A 20,411-nucleotide genomic window follows, 5' to 3' on the forward strand; every position below is an offset into this window, starting at 1 on the left:
CAGCTGTGTGCTTCTTCTGTTAATTAAGTAGCAAATGGTATCCCCTAAGAGTTTCATTGTTCTCCCCACCACCCTGACCTTGCTCTCCAGACAGCTTTGGGAAAGAGAGCGGAAACTAAGGCATGAGGGAGGCCAAATCGTCCTTGAAAGCGACATTACAGAGACTTCCTAGACTAAAAGTGCAACTGCATAAACGAGGTAGTGACAGGTGTTTGTTGAGTCATTTGTGTAAACAAATGCGTCGTAGCTCCTGGACAGGCTAACGCGCAGCCTCCTGCTGCAAACAGAAGACAGAAGGATTGAGTGGCACTTTTCCTGCTGGCTAATCAGCTGGGCCCATTTTGACTGCTGTTTCTCTCTCCTTGTGAGGAAGCGCAGGGGTCCTCACGCGGGATCTCAGCGCCCCTGCAAGGAAATTCAGAAGGAAGGAGGGAAATCCAAGGTCGCCCCGCAGGTCCTTTCCTTCGCTGAGCCGCAGAGATCCCTAACGCAGGAGGAGGGGCCTGTGAGCTGTCAAATCCCCCACCCAGTCCTTCAGCACCTTGTTCTCTTTGGGTCTAAAGATCACGAAAGACCTCGTTCCCCGCGTCATTGTGCAACTAGAGGCAGAGCGTGGGAAAAAGACAGGAGGAGGGGCAAACCTCAACTCTCTCAAAGCAGAAAACCGAGAAAGAATCGCGTTCTGCACCTATACGTTTCTAAGTGTTCCCCAGCTGCCAAATCACAAGGGCAGGGGCAGGGACGCGGAGGATGACTCAGGGTCACCTTGCATCTCCTCGGCTCTTGAGCAAGGTCGAGGAAGTTTGGGCCTTTGGCGAAATGTTGCATCACGCCGAGTATGGGATGAACTTGGGGATTTTCCCTAGAGGACTCACTGTACTTGCCGGAAGCGGTCAAAGGCAGAGTACAGGTCTGGGTGCGGGACGGGGAGGGGGGCGGGGAGGGGAGCTCCAGGGGGGGAAATCCGACCTCACCTTGGGCTCAACAGTGAAAGGAAAGTCACTACAGGACCAGCGGGCACCCAGCGTGATAGAGTCCCGCAGTGCCACACGTGCTCCGCGGCTCCCCGATAGGTGGCACGTCTGCGCCAGCGGGGAGGGGGCGGAGGCGCACTGGTGCGGGAAGAGGCGCCGTTCAGACACCTGCGCTCCTCCGCCCAGTCCCGAGCCGGCTGACGCCGGGGAGCGCCGGCGCCGGCGGGGAAAGAAAGAAAGGCGGGCGGACGTGCCCGGCGGAGGGCGGAGGCAGACACCTGGGCTGGCGTGCGCGGGGGCGGCGCTAGGACCCGAGCGGCGCACCTGTTGGCGGGCGCCCCGCCCCGAGGGCTGGGCCAGCCGGTGCCAGGGCGGGGGGACGGTGCCCGGGCGGGGGACGGTGCGGGCAGAGAGAGGGCCCTGGCTCCGCGGCGGCAGCGGCAGCCCGGGCGCACCATGGCCGAGCTGCTGCGGAACCTGCAGGATTCTGAGCTCGTCGCCCGCTTCCAGCGCCGCTGCGGGCTCTTCCCGGCGCCGGATGAAGGCCCCGGGGCGCACGGAGAGCGACCCGCGGAGGGCGCGGCGCGGGCTCTCGGGGTCGGTCATCGCCCCGCGGCCAACGGCAAAGGCGGCGGGGGACCGGCCAACGGGCTGCGCCAAGTCCCCGCCCGGCAGGTAACCGCGGGCCAGGTGTTCGTGGCTGTGGGGGGAGGGGGCGGCCGGCTCGGCTGCCTGCGGACTGGCTGGTGCGGGCGACTCCGCGAGCCTGCGGGACAGAGAGGGCACCGAGCCTGCGGGACAGAGAGGGCACCGTGCCCCGCAGAGAGCCGGCGCCTGGCGCTGTGTGTGGACGGGAGGAGTGCTGCGGAGTCCCAGCGCCAGGATGCCAGCCTTTGATGCGACCGGGTGGCAGCCAGGTCTGCTCAGACTTAAGATGCCCCCAGAGCTTTCCTTAGAAGTACTCTGTCTGGAGGCTTCCTGCCTTCATTAGAAGTTAAATTTATGTACATGTGTATTCTCCCAAATGTGTAGGAGTTACATAATTGAAAAGAGCGAGAGATGTCCTTGGCATTTTCACGAATGACTTTCCTGGGGAGTTCTGAGGACCCCCGCCCCAGGATTCACGAGTTCCCGCGCCATTCCCCTTTCCTGATCCGCACTAACGGGCTCCGTGAGCTTCCACCTCCCTGCATCGCCTGCTCCGAGGACAGCACTCGGTTGTCGATATTGCTCCTGGAGAAGCTTGTCCCCCCACCGCCTGCACCCCGACCCCGCCCCGCGGCCGGTGCTGACGCCCGCTTCGCTGCCCCTCTTCCTGCAGGGCTTCGGGGGCTTTCCTGCCTGGTGGCTCTTGTATTAACTGACACCAGTGACTTTGATCAGATGCTGTCAGGAGGGATGCTCCCGGCGCTCCCTCGGCGTTCAGAGCGTCGTTACACAACCCACTGCGGCTCTGGGAAGCCGGCGTGTTGTCGCAGTGCCCAGGGACTCCGGGCGGGAGGGACCAGACGAGCTGCAGGTCCCAGCGTGCCGGGGCGCAGGGCTGCCCCCGCGGGGATGGCTCTCTGCCGCAGCGAGACGCCCTGGGCACCCACAGAGGCTGCTCTTTCCCCGGGGGCGGTAACAAGCGTGGCACAGAGGACAGAAGCATAATGTTAACAATTCCAACTTCCCCTTCGCGGGGTGGCGGCGGCGGCGGGGGGGGGGGGGGGGGCACATTCTTTTCTTCCTAGAAGTTTTGGTAACAGGAAGGTGAATGACGTGTGTGTGTGTGTGTGTGTGTGTGTGTGTGTGTGTGTGTGTGTGTGTATTTCTAATAACTGAGGACTTATGAAGAACACGGCTTCCACGTGGGGTGGAACATTGTGGGCATTGAATTACCGAATTTGAGATGGTTGGGGAATGGGGGAAGGTTGTGTGTTCCACTCTAGAAAAATCCTCCTCTATAATATTGTTTTCTCCTTTTATTTTTCCTTCCCCGGTCCCACACGACATCCAGTAACTTTCAGATGAGTTTGGGACACCCTTTCCCCTTCCTCTTGCCTTGTCTTAAAACTGAGATGGAGTGAGAGGACAAGGCCCCTTCGTTCCTGAAATGCGGCCCCGGTTATGCCCGCAGGTAGATGCCCGGTTATGCCCGCAGGTAGATGCCCGGTTATGCCCGCAGGTAGATGCCCCGGTTATGCCCGCAGGTAGATGCCCGGCTACTTTCTCTTGCTCTCTCCTCCAGCTTTTACTGTGTCCCTAATTCAGGAAGCCGAGGAAGAGTGCATTTTATCAGTAGTGCTTTCGTTTTAAACATCACCCCTGGTAGTGTATTCTGGGAAAGGATTCTCTTGCCTTTTTTAAAACCACGATCAGCAGATTTCTTGCAGAGAGTGGCGTCTTCTTGTTGCTTGAAGAGCCTGGTTATTTAGTGAGCCCGATGCAAGGTGTTTCCCACTTCCTGTCCAACACACAGCTCGCTCGCTGTAGAGCAGGAAAAGGTAAGAGCAGGCTAAAAATTCACGATAAGAAAGCACTGTAGTGATGTGCGATGGAAAAACCCAACAGAAATAGCATTTGATAATTGAGAGGTTCATGAATATTTTTTAAATGGGTTAGTTTCAAGTGATTTGGGAAGGTTCCCCAGAATCTGATAGGACGCTAAGGGGACAGTTGAGGAAATTTCCCTCTACCAGCTCTTCTTCCCCTTGGCCTCTGACCTTTGCCTAGCCTGGGGCCTGCCTGTCTCCTCTCTAAATCCCCCCACTCATCCTTTAGGTTCAAAGGTCACTTCCCAGGAGACACCTCTGCTCACCCTCCAGTCTCACCCGGCTTCTAGGTTCTCTTTGCTTCTTGTGTTTCTTCCTTACAGCGTTCCTGCCACTGTGCACACTCAGCTCTGTGTGCAGAGCGGGTTCTTGCCAGTCTCCTGCAGCGGGTGTGAGTTCTAAGCCTGCGGGACACTGGTCTGGTGTGCTCACTATCCCCTCTGCCACCCACCCCCGTGACCTGGCACATGGCAGCCCAGAGGATTATGTGAGTGAGTGAGTGCAAATTGCAATATAAACTCAGCCTTTAGAAGCAAGATAAGGGTTTCTTGGAGAGAAATGCCTTCTTGCTGCTCAAGAGCTTGGGCCTGTCGGCCAAATGGTAGGAGTTTCCTCCTTCACATACAACACAAAACTGCACTCACTGTAGGACAGAAAAAAGTAAGGGAGGGCTAAAAACTCAAGACAAAAAAACACAAAGTGTTTTTTTTTAATTTAAGAGTAAATATTGAAAATCAAAATTTTCCACCTAGTCTAGAACTCAGGCAGCACTAGGACATTGATTCGAGACCCTTTAAACAGCCTGACCAGGTGGTGGCGCAGTGGATAGAACGTCGGACTGGCACACGGAGGACCCAGATTCAAAACCCAGAGTCGCTGGCTTGAGCGAGGGCTCACCAGCTTGAGTGGGGGCTCACCAGTTTGAGCATGGGGTCCCTCTGGCTTGAGCATGGGATCATAGACATGAGCCCAAGGTTGCTAGCTTGAGCCCAAGATTGCTGGCTTGAGCCCAATGTCGCTGGCTTGAACAAGAGGTCACTTACTCTGCTGTAGCCCTGGTCAAGGCACATATGAGAAAGCAATCAATGAACAACTAAGGTGCCGCAACAAAGAATTGATGCTTCTCATCTCTCTCCTTTCCTGTCTGTTCCTATCTGTCCCTCTCTCTGACTTTCTCTCTGTCACACACACACACACACACACACACACACCCTTCAAACAATAGAGAAGTTGTTTTCTTCATCTGAGTGACTTTATTGTAACACATCCAATTTTATCACCTCCCATGTTTTCTATATTCAATTCTTAAAACAGGACAAGTATGGAAATGATTGAGTAAGGACTTTCCTTTTCAAATTCTCATCACACCACGCACTGCTGACTGAAGGACTGTCTGTGTCTCTTACAAACCAGGGCTGGGCTGGGCTTGCACAAAGCTCTCACTGAACAAGTCAGACTGGCCTTCAGCTATGCCCCAGTAGTCATGAATTTCACTGAGTCCTGAGTCCTGAAGGGTTAAACGCTTTGTTGAGGACTTGTCAAATACCCACACAGCCTGATCTTTTGACTCTCAAGTCTAAACTTCTACTGTGTACCTTCCAAAGAAAAATTTGAAGGCTTCACTTACCTGATCTCACTGAAAAGATATGAAGTGTTGGTTGGGGTTTGGTTGGGAGCAGAGTGATTGGGTAGAAAGAGAAATTGCTTTTGGTAGGCAAGGGTAACTGGTTTACAAGGGCAGCTGTTGGAGGACATTCTCGGCAGTAGCCAAGAACAAGAGACAGGGACCCTGGGATGGAGCTAGGAAGGCAGAACCCAATTAGAATTGTGTGTGTTTGTTCTGGGATAGAGCCAGCCTTGCATATAACTGGGTATTTTGATTTTTATCATCTTTGCTTACTTGACACCATTGCATTAAGTTAGCCTTTACAGAGCCTTTTCTCGTCGTTATATTAAGCTAGTGATAATCTTGGCAAATTATACTGTGCTCAATAAATACTCTTTTTGATATTTACCATATTTTTCACTCCAAAAGACACACCTGACCATAAGCACATCTAGGGTTTTAAGGAGGAAATATAAGAAAAAAAATATTCTGAACCAAATGGTGGGTTAAAATATTTAATAAAATACCCTATTTTTTGCTCCATAAGATGTACGGGCATTTTCCCCTCCACTTTGGGGTTAGGGAGTGCATCTTATGGAGCGAAAAATATGGTATTTGGGTTGGGGAGAGAAATCAAAGATAAGTTGTTTAGAAGTCTTTGCTCTCCTCTTTCCATCTTGAAATGTTTGGGGCCCTCCAAGTCTGTCAATCTACGGAACCCCACCCTTGACTTGACTGGCTTGCTAAGGTGCAAAGAACTGCAGGGATCCAGAGACCCACCTCTGGCTCTGCCTCGGGGTCCCTGAACTCCCTTGGCTTCCATTGTCCCATATGCAGAACGAGCAGAGTGTAACAGAACCATGGAGTTCCGACTGTTGCTGTAACTTATAGTCAGTTAGAGGCGCTTTAAAAACAAAACAAAACAAAAAAACAATGTCCAGGATCCAGGTCAGAAGTAGGGCCCAGATGAGCTGTCAAACAGATGGGCGCTCTGAGCCTCTGGTCCTGGGACCCACCACACTCAGTGTGTTCAGGACAAAGGTGGTGATGGCTGGAGGAAGCTGCCCTGCACCCGTGACAGTTTTGGGTTTGATTTTAAGTAAAACGGCCAATAGGCCAAACTTCAGTATCTTTAGATCAATGTTTAGGTTTTTAAATGGTAAAATTTGCCACTTTGAAAAGGTATATTTGATCATTTTTTTTCCTAGTTACAGATATTGTTCAGACTAGAAAATTTGGAAAAGTACAAAGAGAAAGTTAGCTCCGTGCCTATTGTAACACTCTGAAAGGAGGTCACTCAGTAAATATTAAACCTGATCTTTAGTGACTATGTGTTATCCATAGTATGGATACACCAAAATCTAGTTGGCCTGTTGTTGGGCCTTTGTTTCCAGTTTTTGCATCAAAAACAACATCTTTGTTCAAGTATCTTTCTACATACCTTGATTGTCTTCAAGTTGGATGTCATTTTCATATGTGTTAGTTTCAGATGTACAATAGAATAATTCAATATTTATGTATATTGTGAAATGATCACCACACAATTACAATTTCTTTTCTTGTGATTAGAACTTTAAAGATCTTTTCTCTTAGCAACTTTCAAATATACATACACTACAGGATGGTTGACTAGAATCACCATGCTGTATATTAATTATATCCCCATGACATTTTTTCTATAACTAGAAGTTGGTATCTTTTGGCCAGCTTTACACATTTCAACCTCCCCCCTCCCTACTCCCACCAATCTGTTCTCTGTATCTGAGTTCAGTTTTTCATATGGTGTTTGTCTTTCTCTGTCTGACACATGTCACTTAGCATAGTCCCCTCAAGGCCTAGCCCCACAGTTGTTGCACATGGCAAGATTTCTTTTTTTAAGACTGATATTCTGTTGGGTGTATGTGGTGGGGGGCACATTTCTTTGCTCAGTCATCCATCATTGGACACTTTGGTTGTTTGTATGTCTTGGCAATTGTAAAAATGCTGCAATATACATAGGGCTGCATATATCTTTTCAAGTTAGTCTTTTCTTTCTCTTTGGATAAGTACCCTGAAGTGGAACTGCCGAATAATAGGGAAGATCTGGTTTTACTTTTTGGACCAACCCTCCTGCTGCTTTCTACAGTGGCTGCACCAGGCTGCCTTCCCACAACAGGGCACGAGGGTGCCCTTTCCTCCACATACTCGCCAACACTTGCTATTTTTCAGGCTTTTTAATAAGAGCCATTTTAACAAGTATAACATGATATCTCATTGTGGTTCTGATTTGCATTTCTGTGATGATCAGTGATATTGAGCATCTTTTATGTACTTGCTGGCAATCTGTATGTCTGCTTTAGAAAAATGTCTAGATGACTTCCGGTCAAGATGGTAGTATAGGTAAATGCAGGACTTAACCTTCTCCTACAATTACGACTAAACTACAGCTCAACCATCATTCAGAACCAACTGAAATCTAGCCGAATGGAAGTTCTACAACTAGGGAATTGAAGAAACATCCACATCAAGACTGGTAGGAGAAATGAAGACATGGAATGGGCTGGTCCCACACCCACGTGTGATGGATAAAAATTGGGAGGAATATCTCAGCAGTAGTTTCCCTCTGAGGAGCGAGGGGGCCCAGTGCCACACCAGGCCTCCCAGCCCAGGCTTACAGAGCCAGGAAGAGAAATCCCCATAACTTTTGGGTATAAAAACTAGCAGGCATTGAGGCTGTGGGAGACTAAGACTGCTGGAGTCCCAGGCAGCTCCTCTTAAAGGGCCCAGACACAGACCTACTCAGACTCACTCCCTTTGAGCTCCAGTATGGGGGCAGGGGGAGCAGCTTGAAAGGCACCAGAAACATCCATGGAGGAACGGAATTGCTGGGCATCACGTGAGAGCTGGGGGCAGCTTTCTCCCAGACAGAAGTACTGGCAGAGGCCATTGTTCCATTGAGCCCTCCTCCTATGGAGCAGGCAGGCAGGCACCATACCCAAGACTCCCATCAACCTGGCTCACACTGTTTACCCCACCCTGGTGATTTCGAGACCCCGCCCTACTCAACCTTTGGGCCTGCCCATGCTGCTTCCAGTGGCTTTTTCATATAAATAGCCTGTCTTGGCTCATGCTTCAGATTTTCCTAAAATCTCTCAAACAAGCAGCATCTGGCATCAGCAAGCCCCATACCTCTCAATAAGTGGCCCCAGGCCTGTCACTAGCAGCAGCTGGTGTGGTCCACCGCTTAGCCTTGCCTGGACACCTCTAAGCCCAGCACAAGTAGCAGGCATCCGTAGATTGTTCTGTAACTCATGTTGGATGGGAAGAACACAGGCGGAGGCTGACCTTGGCCTGCACCTTCTGGGAGGCCCCAGAGCCGGTGCACCCACTGGACAGCTTCAGAGCACATTGAAGCAGCACTACCCAACGAACTCCAGAAGTGACACACTCAAAGGGCACCCTTAACAGGCGCCAGAGCCCTGCTGAAGTAAGCCCTGCTCTGAGGGTGGGCCCCTGCACAGCTGATCACCCACAGTGGTCAGAGGACGGTGGTCAGTGGGCACAGCCAGTCTTTGCAGTGGATCGGCCTGGGGGTGAACCCCTCCCATTGATGTGCCTAAAGCCATGAAGGCTCATCTACAGGAGAAGGGGTACACAGCCCACATGGTGGGCACCCCTTGAGTGCCCAGCTTGGGTGATTGCGGAGACTGTGCCACTGAACCCTGTAAAACACCTCCTACATTAGGTCTGGGGACTTAGCAGCTCTACCTAATACATAGAAATAAACATAAGGAGATGCCAAAGTGAGAAGACAAAAAAAAAACATGTCCTAAATTAACAGAACAGAACTCCAGAAAAGGGACTAACCAAAATGGAAGCAAGCAATCTACTAGATATGGAGTTCAAAACACTCATTATATAAGGATGCTCAATGAAGCTAGCGAGAGTCTCAACAGCGGAAAAGAGGACCAGTCAGAAATGCAGGATACACTGACTGAAATGAAGACTAATTAACTGACAGGGAATCAACGGGAGACTAGATGAAGCCGAGCAAATCGGCAAAGTGGAACATAAGGAAGCAAAAAAAACAAAAAACAAAAAAAAAACACCCAATCAGAACAGCAAAGGAAAAAAGCATCCAAAAAATGAGGAGAGTGTGAGGAGCCTCTGGGACAACTTCAGGCATACTAACATTTGCATCAGGGAGCTGCCAGAAGGAGAAGAGAGGGAGTAAGAAATTGAAAACCTGTTTGAAAAAATAGTGACAGAAAACTTCCCTAACTTGGTAAAGGAACTAGATATACAAGTCCAGGAAGTGCAGAGAGTTCCAAACATGATGAACCCAAAGAGGCCCACAGCAAGACACAGCATCATTAAAATGCAAAAGGTTAAAGACAGAGAGAGAATCTTAAAAGCAGCAAGAAAAAGCAGTTAGTTACCTACAAGGGAACTCCCATAAGACTATCAGCTGATTTCTCAACACAAACTTTGCAGGCCAGAAGGGATTGGCAAGAAGTATTCGAAGTGATGAAAAGCAAGGACCTTCAGTCAAGATGATTCTTCCCAGAAAAGCTGTCATTTAGAATGGAAGGACAGATAAAGAGCTTTCCAGAAAAAGCTAAAGGAGTTCATCGTCACCAAACCAGTATTATATAAAATGTTAAAGGGTCTTCTTTCAGAAAAGAAGAAAAAAAAATAAAGAAGATGAACCAAAAAAAATGGCAAAAATAAAAAAAATGCGTATCTATCAATAATTGAATCTAAAAGAGAAAATAAATGTACAAGCAGAACTGAAACAGACTCACAGATACAGAGAACAGAGTGATGGGAGAGGAGTCGGGGTGATGGGTGAAGAAGGGGGAGGGGTTAAGAAGTATGAATCGGCAGTTACAGAATAGTCATGGGGATGTAAAGCAGAGCATGGGGAATATACTCAGTATTCTAATAACTATGTATCATGCCAGATGGATGTGAGAAATTTATCGGGATAATCACTTAGTAAGTTACGTAATGTCTAATCACTGAGGTGGGTGTACACCTGAAATGAAACTAATGTAATAATGTATGTCAACTGTAATTGAAAAATAAATAAAGATTTAAAATTTAAAAAAGGAAAAGAAAGGAAGGTGTCTATTCAGATTTTTTGCCCATTCTTTAATCTAATTGTGGGTTTTTTCTTTGCGATTGAGTTTTATGAGTTGTTTTTATATTTTGGAAATTAACCCCATATCAGATATGTGATATGCAAATATTTTCTCCCTACCTTAGGTGCTCTTTCACTTTATTAATAGTTTTCTTTGCTGTGGAGAGACTTTTTAATTTGATGTGGTCCCGCTGGCTTATTTTTGCATTTGTTGCTTTTATTTTTGGTGTCAAATTCAGAAAATCATTGCCAAGATTGAGTCAGCCTGTGAATTTCTTTTTACTTTAAATTTCTAGACTTGGGATTGTTGGTAGAAATACACATATAGTATGGGTTTTTAAATTTTTTTGTTGATTTGAAAGAGACACATTGATTTGTTGTTTCACTTTTTTATGCATTTGTTACTTGATTCTTGTATGTGCCCTGACCTGGGATCAAACCCACAACCTTAGTGTATTAGATAACCTTCCAATCAAATGACCAGCGGGCCAGGACTATAGTATGGATTTTAATAGGTATTAGCCCTTTGCCCTGCAGAAAGGGTCTGCTAGGGTACATAACTATGAGTGCAGGTTTCCCCACACCCTCACCCATATTAAGTATTAACACTTCTTTAATCTTCAGAAAAAAATAGTCCACTTTGGCTTCTATATCACTTTTCTTTATTTCCAGTATTTATTGATCAGCAACTATGTCTCTGAGACAGTCCTGAGCCTCAAAGATAGGTAAGATTTAGCTCCTGCCTTGGGAAAGCCACAAAGTGAATGGTACAATGTAAAACATACTGGACTAAAAGGATAAATACGTGGCCAGGGAGACAAGAGCAGGAGTCACTCACCATCCCAAGGAGCCCGTGAAGTCTTGAGTCAGGTCTTAAAGAGTATGAAGGAGTCAAATAGAAAAGAAGTGGGAGAATCTCTTTTCTCTGCCTGGAAATCTCATGTGATAAAACATGAAGACACCTACTAATTTTTGGTGAATAACAACGAATCCAACTTGGGTATAATAAGAGTCCCAGCAGGAAATCGATGGCCTATTGAAAAAGGGCAACTGAGACCCTTGACATGGTTAAAATGGTAAATTTTATGTTATGTATATTTTATCTCAATTTAAAAAAGAACACAGGTCCTGGCTGATGACTCAGTGGATAGAGCATCAGCCCATTGTATGGACATCCTGGGTTCGATTCCCAGTCAGGGCACATAGGAGAAGGGACCATCTGCTTCTCTCCTCCACCCTCTCCCCATTATCTACCTCTTCCCCTCCTGAAGCCAGTGGCTCCATTTATTGGAGTGTTGACCCTAGGTGCTGAGAATTGCTAGGTTGATCTGAGCATGTCAACCTCAGGTACTAAAAATAGCTTGGTACTTGAACATTGGTCCTGAATGAACATTGGGGGTGAATCCAGTCAGGGTGCATGCAGGAGTCTGCCTCACTATCTCCCCTTCTCTCACCATTTAAAAAAAGAAAAACCCACATAGGCTCTACCCCACATTCTGGAGGAGGAAGCACAACTCCCCCTACTTAAGTGTGGGCTGCACAAGGTGACTTCCTTCTAAAGAGTACAATATGGAAAGAGGGAGAAAGAATCATTTTATAGCATAGAAACCTGGCAGATGCTCCCTCAGCCAGGTGGTCAAGGTTAGCATAACATTGATAAGTCACATTGACATTAAGTTGCATGTTGAACTTATTGATACATACTCTTGATACATGTTGAAAAAAGCACTTCGCTTCTGTGGCTTCATCCCCCAAGCCCATACCCTCAGTCTATGCAAGAGAAAGACTTCAGACAAATCCCAGTTGAGGGACGTTCTACAAAACCCCTGATCTGTATTTGCCCAGATCATCAAAAACAAGGAAAGTCTATAAAAACTGTCGCAGCCAAGAGGAGCAGAAGGAGTCATGATGACTAATGTTATTGTGTTACCCTGGATGGGCCACTGGAACAGAAGTAGAGGACATTAAATAAAAACTAAAGACGTCTGCTTAAAGCATGGACTTCAGTAGATAATAATGCAAAGGAATTATAATAAATGTATCATAGTAATAATAGAAGATATTAATGGTAGGGAGGTGGGCTGCAGATTATGTGGAAAGGATGCAGAGTATATGGAAACTCTGTACTATGTTCTGAATTTATAAATTGAAACTGGTCAAAAAAAATAAAGTCTACTTAAAATTTTTTTAAAAGGGGAGGGTAATTGTAGTGAGTTCAAAGATGACTCATGTACAAAGGTCTAGGCAGGGTTGGAAAAAACCAACAGGGTCTTAGAGCAGGCAACTGGGAGTGGGTAGGGTTCTGGTAACCCCAGCCCCAAGCAGAGCTTAGATGTCAGAGAGAGGCCCCTGCCAGGAGCTGAGGCACTCTGTAGAAAAACACAGCCACCTCCAGGCAGAAGTCGTGGGGGAAGTATATCTCAGACTCAGTCTCCGTGTGCCCTCTCCTATCCCGCCAGGACCTCCCGTTGGCCAGATTCGGTCAAAAGCCAGGGAGCTCAGGAGCCTGGCTGATGCGATCCATAAAGGCCAGCCTCCCTGGGGAGAGGTGGAGAGGGCAAATGGGGAAGAGCCAAGCAGGGTATTGCATAAGGAAATCGGCGCGGAACTTCATACTGGCTGGAATTTTGGGCTAGAGCCACAGTTTTAGGCTTGAGCCTTAATGTGGCTTCCTGCCATATATGGATTTCATCCTATAGACAGGGAAACAGCAAATCAGTTTTATCCCATGTGCCAACTCAGAATTGGCAACTGGATTATCGTGATAAGAAAGGTTTTCGGGTGTCACATGCCTAATGGGAAGGAGTGTGGGGTTGAATGGCGATGCCTGTGTGCGTATTAAGGGATCCTGGTGCTGGAGCATTTGAGGAATGAGGATGTTCAAGAAAAGTAAATATGGGACAAACACAAACCAGAACCTTATCATCTGTTTTGGGATCTTCACGATTCCCTTGGGTATCTCCCTCACCCACAAACCCCTTAGGAGGACAGAGACCACAAAGGGTTTCTTAAGGCATTGGTTGCCATGGTATTCAGCTTTTTTGGGTGAGGGTCAGCCCTTGAGTCAAAGCCACCCTTCTGTATGCTAGCCAGCATTTTATAAAGTGACCTGGCGTGAGAACTTCATCCGGTTGGGAGACTGCATATCAGTCAGATTGCTCTCTTAGGGAGCCTGAATGCAAGACCCGGACATAGGGACACAAGTGGTCGAGGGGTGATGACCTTCGGAGCCGAAGAGAAAGACCGGAGGCAGAGAAAGCAGTGGGACAGCAGACCCCAAGGGGCAGAGGTGGGCCGAAGGGAAAACTCCCAGTGGAGGAGGAAGGCGAGTGTTGAGTAGGGTAGACTCCACTTCTGGAAGTGCTAGAGTGACCGTTGACTTTCAGGATAGAAGGTGTGGCTCAGGCAAGGAGGCTGGCTGTGTGGCTAATGGCACTGTGTCCTTACTTCCTGAGGCGTCATGTAGCAAACTTCTGTCACTGGAGAGAATCTGTGTGGGTCTCCCCAGCAACCAGAACGTGCTGGTCCTTACTGCTCTGGGGACTTGCACATATAACGCTTAGATCATTATTAGTTCCATTATTTTTGTGTAGCTGAGAAGGGTGATGGTCACAGGGTCTAGATTCCTCTTCCTCACCTGTTTGTCTCCAGGACCTGGCATGTGCCTGGAACATGGCAGCTACTTCATGTTACCCGTTGAACAAAGCATGAAGGGTATGCTGAACTCACCTCTCAACCTTTTCTTTCTTGGTAGGAATGTGATCATTTGCTCTCTCCAGTAATATCTGTGATCATTTCATCTATGAACACTTGACTTGGTTCTGTCTTCTTTTACCTTACTGTTTGTGTGTGTGTGTGCGTGTGCGTGCGTGTGTGTGTGTGTGTGTGCGTGTGTGTGTTGTTGTTGTTGTTGTTGGCTCCTTCCTTTTTATCCAGGAAATGATGATGGGCTTTGACTACTGAATAACTTTTTTATGGCTTTGCTTTCTTCTGTTGGACACCATGAGAGTTTAGGTACCACTGAAAGTAGGCACCGCTGTCAACTTAAACAATGTGATTAAATTACTATATAATTTTAGGAAGGCTGTTTACAATGAGCCTAGTTTAATCTTAACTTACTTGACTTAGAACTGAGATGTCAAAGCTTTTAAATTTTATGAAAGCACTTTCACTTTGGTTGTTATACTTCATGTTAATGATTAAATCCTTTCGTCCTGATAAGAATTACGTCTTGACAAAGGCATTCTGATATTTTATCTAGCACACAATTTTCCTGGGAGGAAATTCTGTCACGGTTTTCCGGCAGCACATTTAGAGTGCTCCTGTCTGTGTTAGGGATGGGAGAAAATACTCAGCTGCGGGTGGGGGGTGGGGGGCAGGGGCATCTGCTGGTCTGGATTATTCTGCTTGCCTGCTGAGACACATTCTACAGCCTGAGAAAGCGAGTTACTGAAAAATCCAGTACAACTACAGCTCACATTTTTTCTCCCTGTACTCTTGCTTCAAACACAGTATGGACTAATTAGAAAGTGTTTTAAAAACAAAGAAAAATCCAGCCCCAGTTAGTTAGCTCAGTCAGAGTGGCGACCCAAAAAGCCAAGGTTGCAGGTTCAATCCCCGGTCAGGACACAAATGAGAAGCAACCAATGAATACACAATTAAATAGAACAAGAAATAGATGCTTATCTATCTATCTGTCTCCCCCTCCATTCCTCTCCCTTCCTCTGTCTGTCTCTCTAAAAGCAATAAATGAAAATAAATAAATAAAAATACTTCTTTAACAAAAAAAGCAAAGGAAAATCCTTATGCGTGGGCCTGGATGGATAGAGGGAGAAGGGTTCACCACCTGCGGCCTGGAGGAAGGGCTTGGGGGTCTTGGGAAGGAAGTAACGGTGCCCTTGGACTATTTTGGGGTACCTCTAGTACCCCAGATGCTCACCCCTGGCAGTTTCATACCCCTTGGTTTAATTTAAAAAAACCACACACACAAAGAAAACCACTGCTTCATTCTTTTTTGTGTGTGTGTGACAGAGACAGAGAGAGGGACAGATAGGGACAGACAGACAGGAAGGGAGAGAGATGAGAAGCATCAATTCTTCGTTGCAGCACCTTAGTTGTTTATTGATTGCTTTCTCATATGTACCTTGACCGGGGGCTGCAGCAGACTGAGTGACCCCTTGCTCAAGCCAGCGACCTTGGGCTCAAGCTGCTGAGCCTTGCTTAAACCAGATGAGCCCATGCTCAAGTCGGCGACATCTGGATTTCGAACCTGGGTCCTCCGCATCCCAGTCCGACACTCCATCCACTGCGCCACTGCCTGGTCAGGCAACATTGCTTCATTCTTGCTAATGCCCATTTATTTGGTAATCACACCTGCAGAAGAAATGTCCTCTCTGCCTTCTCTGGGTATGTTCTGATTTTTCCAAATGGCAAAAACTTTGTTTGCATAGAATTGTATGGGAACCAGCTTATCAAACAGGGCCTTGTATGGGTAGGGGAAGGGTGGTGAGGGGAATAAGAAGCTCTCCTGAAGGTAAAATGTTGGTTGCTAAGAGGCTACGACTTCATTGGTAGCAAAAAGGCTTAGGTGAACTTTTTTATTTTTGCAGTTAAAAAAAAATCATTCTCTCTTGAAAGATGATCTAGAAGGTGGCCAGAACTAGAACATCAAAGCTTCTGTTAAAGGCATCCCGAGTGAAAGGCAGCTCTGTTAGGAGTTGGTTGGGTATTTTTCTTCATTCTGAATTTTGATCTTTTGATGGTTTCTCAGCTAGGAATGTTACAAGCGAAATGACTAGACCTGGATTCTTGCCTTCTTTTTTTTTTTTTTTTTTTTTTGTATTTTTCTGAAGCTGGAAACGGGGAGAGACAGTCAGACAGACTCCCGCATGCTCCCGACCGGGATCCACCCGGCACGCCCACCAGGGGGCGATGCTCTGCCCCTCCGGGGCGTCGCTCTGCCGAGACCAGAGCCACTCTAGCGCCTGGGGCAGAGGCCAAGGAGCCATCCCCAGCGCCTGGGCCATCTTTGCTCCAATGGAGCCTTGGCTGCAGGAGGGGAAGAGAGAGACAGAGAGGAAGGAGGGGACGGGGGGGGGGGGGTGGAGAAGCAAATGTGCGCTTCTCCTATGTGCCCTGGCCGGGAATCGAACCCGGGTCCCCCGCACGCCAGGCCGATGCTCTACCGCTGAGCCAACCGGCCAGGGCAATTCTTGCCTTCTTGAAAGAAAGAATTCAAGAAAGGAGGAGAAAAGAATTCCTCAGAAGGAGAAAAGGGGGCCTCGGGGACAGATTCAGGGGGTTGGCCAGGAACGAGCGACTGCTGCCCGCCGCTCCCCTGGTTGCAAGTTTTGTGGGGATCCTTATTGCTGAGGAGAAAGAGAGAGGCAAGAGAACCGTGCTGCGTGCTGGGGGAGAAGAGGACAAGGAGGAGGAAGGGACGGCGTGCTCCAGGCAGGGAGAAGGCGGGACACACTGGGTCCTCCATCCTAAAGGTAAAAGTTTGAGTCTTAGGTTGTAGGGCGGGTCCCAGGGGAGGATCTCAATCGAGTGTTCACTGGCTCTCCAGGTGAGTCCTTTCGGGGTTGTGGTCTCACTGACCGGAGGTCATTCGTCAATGCAGCTGGTCCTGAGGTCAGCTGTGGCTTCCCTTCGTCTGCTTTTGTTGCCTGTTTGGGCCCGGAGCTGCAATACCACTGAGGCCTAGATGTTATCCCGAGGGGTTAATGCTTACGCGCTACTGTCCAGCCCCCTTGGTCCTCCTCTAAGGGGGTCCAAAGCCACATGAGTAGCCACATGCCAGGGGAGGAAAGGTCAGGGGAGGGTCCGGAGCGCATGATCAGTGATGTGAAAGGTCAGGCGGGTTAAACTGCATGACCAGCTAAGGGAGGAAAGGTCACCCTGGGCAGTGAGATCCTTGTTTTCCCAATTGTTCCCATTGCTAGGCGCCTGGCAATGGTGACCTTCTGGGCCTGGCCTCTCGTACTTGCTCTCCTCATGTCTGTCTACCTACCTACCACAGGAAGATATCAAATAGTTTCTAATTAATTTTCAAATTTTTCAACTATTAAAGTAATGCATTGCTTATGTCAGAGATAGTGGAAGAACATCAAAACCGTATAAAGAAGAAAACAAAAATCCTGTCTTAATTTTGCAACCCAGAGGAAAATAGTAGCACTTAAGAATATTGCTTCCTGTTATTTCCACGCAAGTATGGGATAAGTAAGTTAGAAACATGCCGTATACATATAATATTGGAATTAGCTTTTTTCACCCATATGAGCATTCGCCCATGTCACGGAGTAGTCTTTAATTGTATGATTTTAATAGTATAGTCACTTATCATTTGATTATAACTTTAATTTTTAAAACCATTGCCTAATGTTTGCATTTAGACTGTTGCAGTGTTTACCTTTGGACTTCAACTTAAGCCTAAATGTGAAATTATTTTGTGAGAGCCATAAGAGAAGCTTATTTCAGCATTCTTCGCACTGATACCCCACCCTTACTGCCAAATTGTCGTTTGGAAATGGTGTATCGGATTCAGTGTTTCCAGCAGCCCTCCCTATATGCGGATTGTCACGTGACTGTTCCTCAGTCATCATGTGCTCCCAGCTAATGTATTTCTAATCTTTCCCCGTAAAGAGGAAACATGTGGAGTCTGCGGGAGAGAAGGGAAATGGGGCGGGAGTGTGACTCCCTTCAGGGGAGCTGTGGGGCTGGCTGTCGTGCCCGGTCCTGTCCCTGACTGTTCTCTCCAGGCCGGGCCCCTCGTTTGCTTCCTGTGAGAGGTCGTAGCCTTGGGCTGGGGTTGAGATTCCTGAAAAGGTTAGGGGAAGCATCTATTCACTGGTGACTCTGAGCCAGGAAGGCAGAATATGCTCAGAGGTGCCCACTCCCCACATTATGGTAATTCTAATAATGGAGCAAGAAAATGAATTCGTTCTGTTGCAGAGGGTGGCAGACAGCACTGGGGACCCCACCTGAGCCCTCCCCAGCCTTGGGTCTCCATTCTGGGTGGTTCCTGAGGAGGCTTCAGGACTACCTTCCTGCCGTGCTTGCTTATGTCACCATGGCCTTAAACAGAAGGGACGGAATGACTACCCCTATATTTATCCAGTAGTTTATTTCTGAATAACCATTACTTTTGAAGAGAAGGGACTGTCATCCACTGATGACTTAATTTTGCCTCCATCTAAACCAGTGGTTCCCAATCCCCGGGCGGCGGATCGGTACCGGTCCGTGGGCCATTTGGTACTAGTCCGCAGAGAAAGAATAAATAACTTACATTATTTCCGTTTTATTTATATTTAAGTCTGAACGATGTTTTATTTTTAAAAAATGACCAGATTCCCTCTGTTACATCCGTCTAAGACTCACTCTTGACACTGTCTCCGTCATGTGATACCATCCCACCCTAAAGGCCGGTCCGTAAAATTATTTTCTGACATTAAACTGGTCCGTGGCCCAAAAAAGGTTGGGGGCCACTGATCTAAACCATCTGATGTCACAGTCATATTTTACTCTCCAAATATTTTTCACCTTAAAGCAGGGGTCCCCAAACTTTTTTCACAGGGGGCCAGTTCACTCTCCCTCAGACCATTGGAGGGTCGGACTATAAAAAAAACTATGAACAAATCCCTATGCACACTGCACATATCTTATTTTAAAGTTAAAAAACAAAACGGGAACAAATACAATATTTAAAATAAAGAACAAGTAAATTTAAATCAACAAACTGACCAGTATTTCAATGGGAACTATGGGCCTGCTTTTGGCTAATGAGATGGTCAATGTCCGGTTCCATATTTTTCATGGCTAGCCAAAACAAGTGATATGATGCGCTTCCGGAGCCCTGATGCATGCATCCCACGTTACCGGAAGTAGTACTGTAGGTGAGCAATGCCATGCTTTGCGACACCGCCAGATACAGTACTCCACATACAGTACTCCACATACAGTACTCCGCATCCTGTGCTCCTCTCACTGACCACCAATGAAAGAGGTGCCCCTTCTGGAAGTGCGACGGGGGCCGGATAAATGGCCTCAGGGGGCTGCATGCAGCCCGCGGGCCGTAGTTTGGGGACCCTTGCCTTAAAGGAATGATCTGAGTGTTCCAACCATGTTGGGTTATAAACGGCCCAGCCCTGGTTGGTTCCTGCTCAGCACCCCGGCATCATCTTGGGGACAGGAATGGGACTTCCCACGCTCATCCTGAGTCCTTCCTGCTGCAATCAGACATACCTGCATAGCATATGGTGCCCATGTGTTACAACAAGGTTCTGGAACACAATATCCTCTCTTAAATGTAAAACACCATATTTGCTAATCAATGTTTGTATTCTCCCCTTTCCCCAACCTGACCCTAGACCCAGCTGACTCACCAGATACTCTGTGATGAAAAAATGTTACCTTTTTTAAAAATCTTTTTTTTTAATTTTTCAATTATAATTGACATACAATATTATATTAGTTTCATGTGTACACCCCAGTGATGAGAGATTATATAACTTACTATATGATTATTCCCATAAACCTTGAACCCATCTGATACCTTACATAGTTATTAGAACATGATTGGCTATATTTCCTATGCTCTACTTTACACCCCCCCCCCGACTATTCAGTACCTACCATTGTGTACTTCTTGGTGGCTCCCCCTTTCTCACCCATCCCCCCCCACGCCCCTCCCATCTGGCAACCACCAAAGCGTTCTCCATATTTACGGGTCTGTTTCCATTCTGCTTGTTCGTTTGTTTTTTAGATTCAACTTTTGATTAAAGAAACTTATTTAATCTTTAAAAGTTGGTACTAAATATACATTTTCTATGCAACCCACGATTGCACTCCTGGGCATTTATCCTGGAGATGCCCAAATTGATTTATGTAAAAAAAAAACCTAAACATGATGTTCTTTTATTTTTAAATTGAGTTTATTGGGGGTAAAACTGGTTAACAAAATTGTATGGGTTTCATGTGTACATGATTTTCATAGCAGCTTTATTTGTAATAGCAAAACTGGAAACCATCCAAATATCTCTCACGAGATGAAGGGTACCGTGCAATCCAATACGGTACGAAAGGAATGAACTGCGGGCCTACCCAGCAACTTGGATGGATCTCAAGGGCATTGTGCTGAATGAAAAAGCCAATCTGGAAAGATCACATACGGTATA

General features: G+C 47.3%; 1 protein-coding gene across 1 annotated transcript in view; it reads left to right on the forward strand.

Moving 5' to 3' along the window:
* The first annotated feature begins 1,268 nt into the window (after positions 1-1,268).
* The window catches only part of SGPP2 (sphingosine-1-phosphate phosphatase 2), a 99,593-nt gene continuing 80,450 nt past the window's right edge, over positions 1,269-20,411 (forward strand). Inside the window, exon 1 of the mRNA XM_066345815.1 lies at positions 1,269-1,649. Coding sequence (XP_066201912.1) covers positions 1,431-1,649 — 219 coding nt within the window. The 5' untranslated portion in view covers positions 1,269-1,430. The remainder of the gene's footprint in view (positions 1,650-20,411) is intronic.

Source organism: Saccopteryx leptura, chromosome 7 (assembly GCF_036850995.1).
Source record: "Saccopteryx leptura isolate mSacLep1 chromosome 7, mSacLep1_pri_phased_curated, whole genome shotgun sequence".
Lineage (NCBI taxonomy): Eukaryota > Metazoa > Chordata > Mammalia > Chiroptera > Emballonuridae > Saccopteryx > Saccopteryx leptura.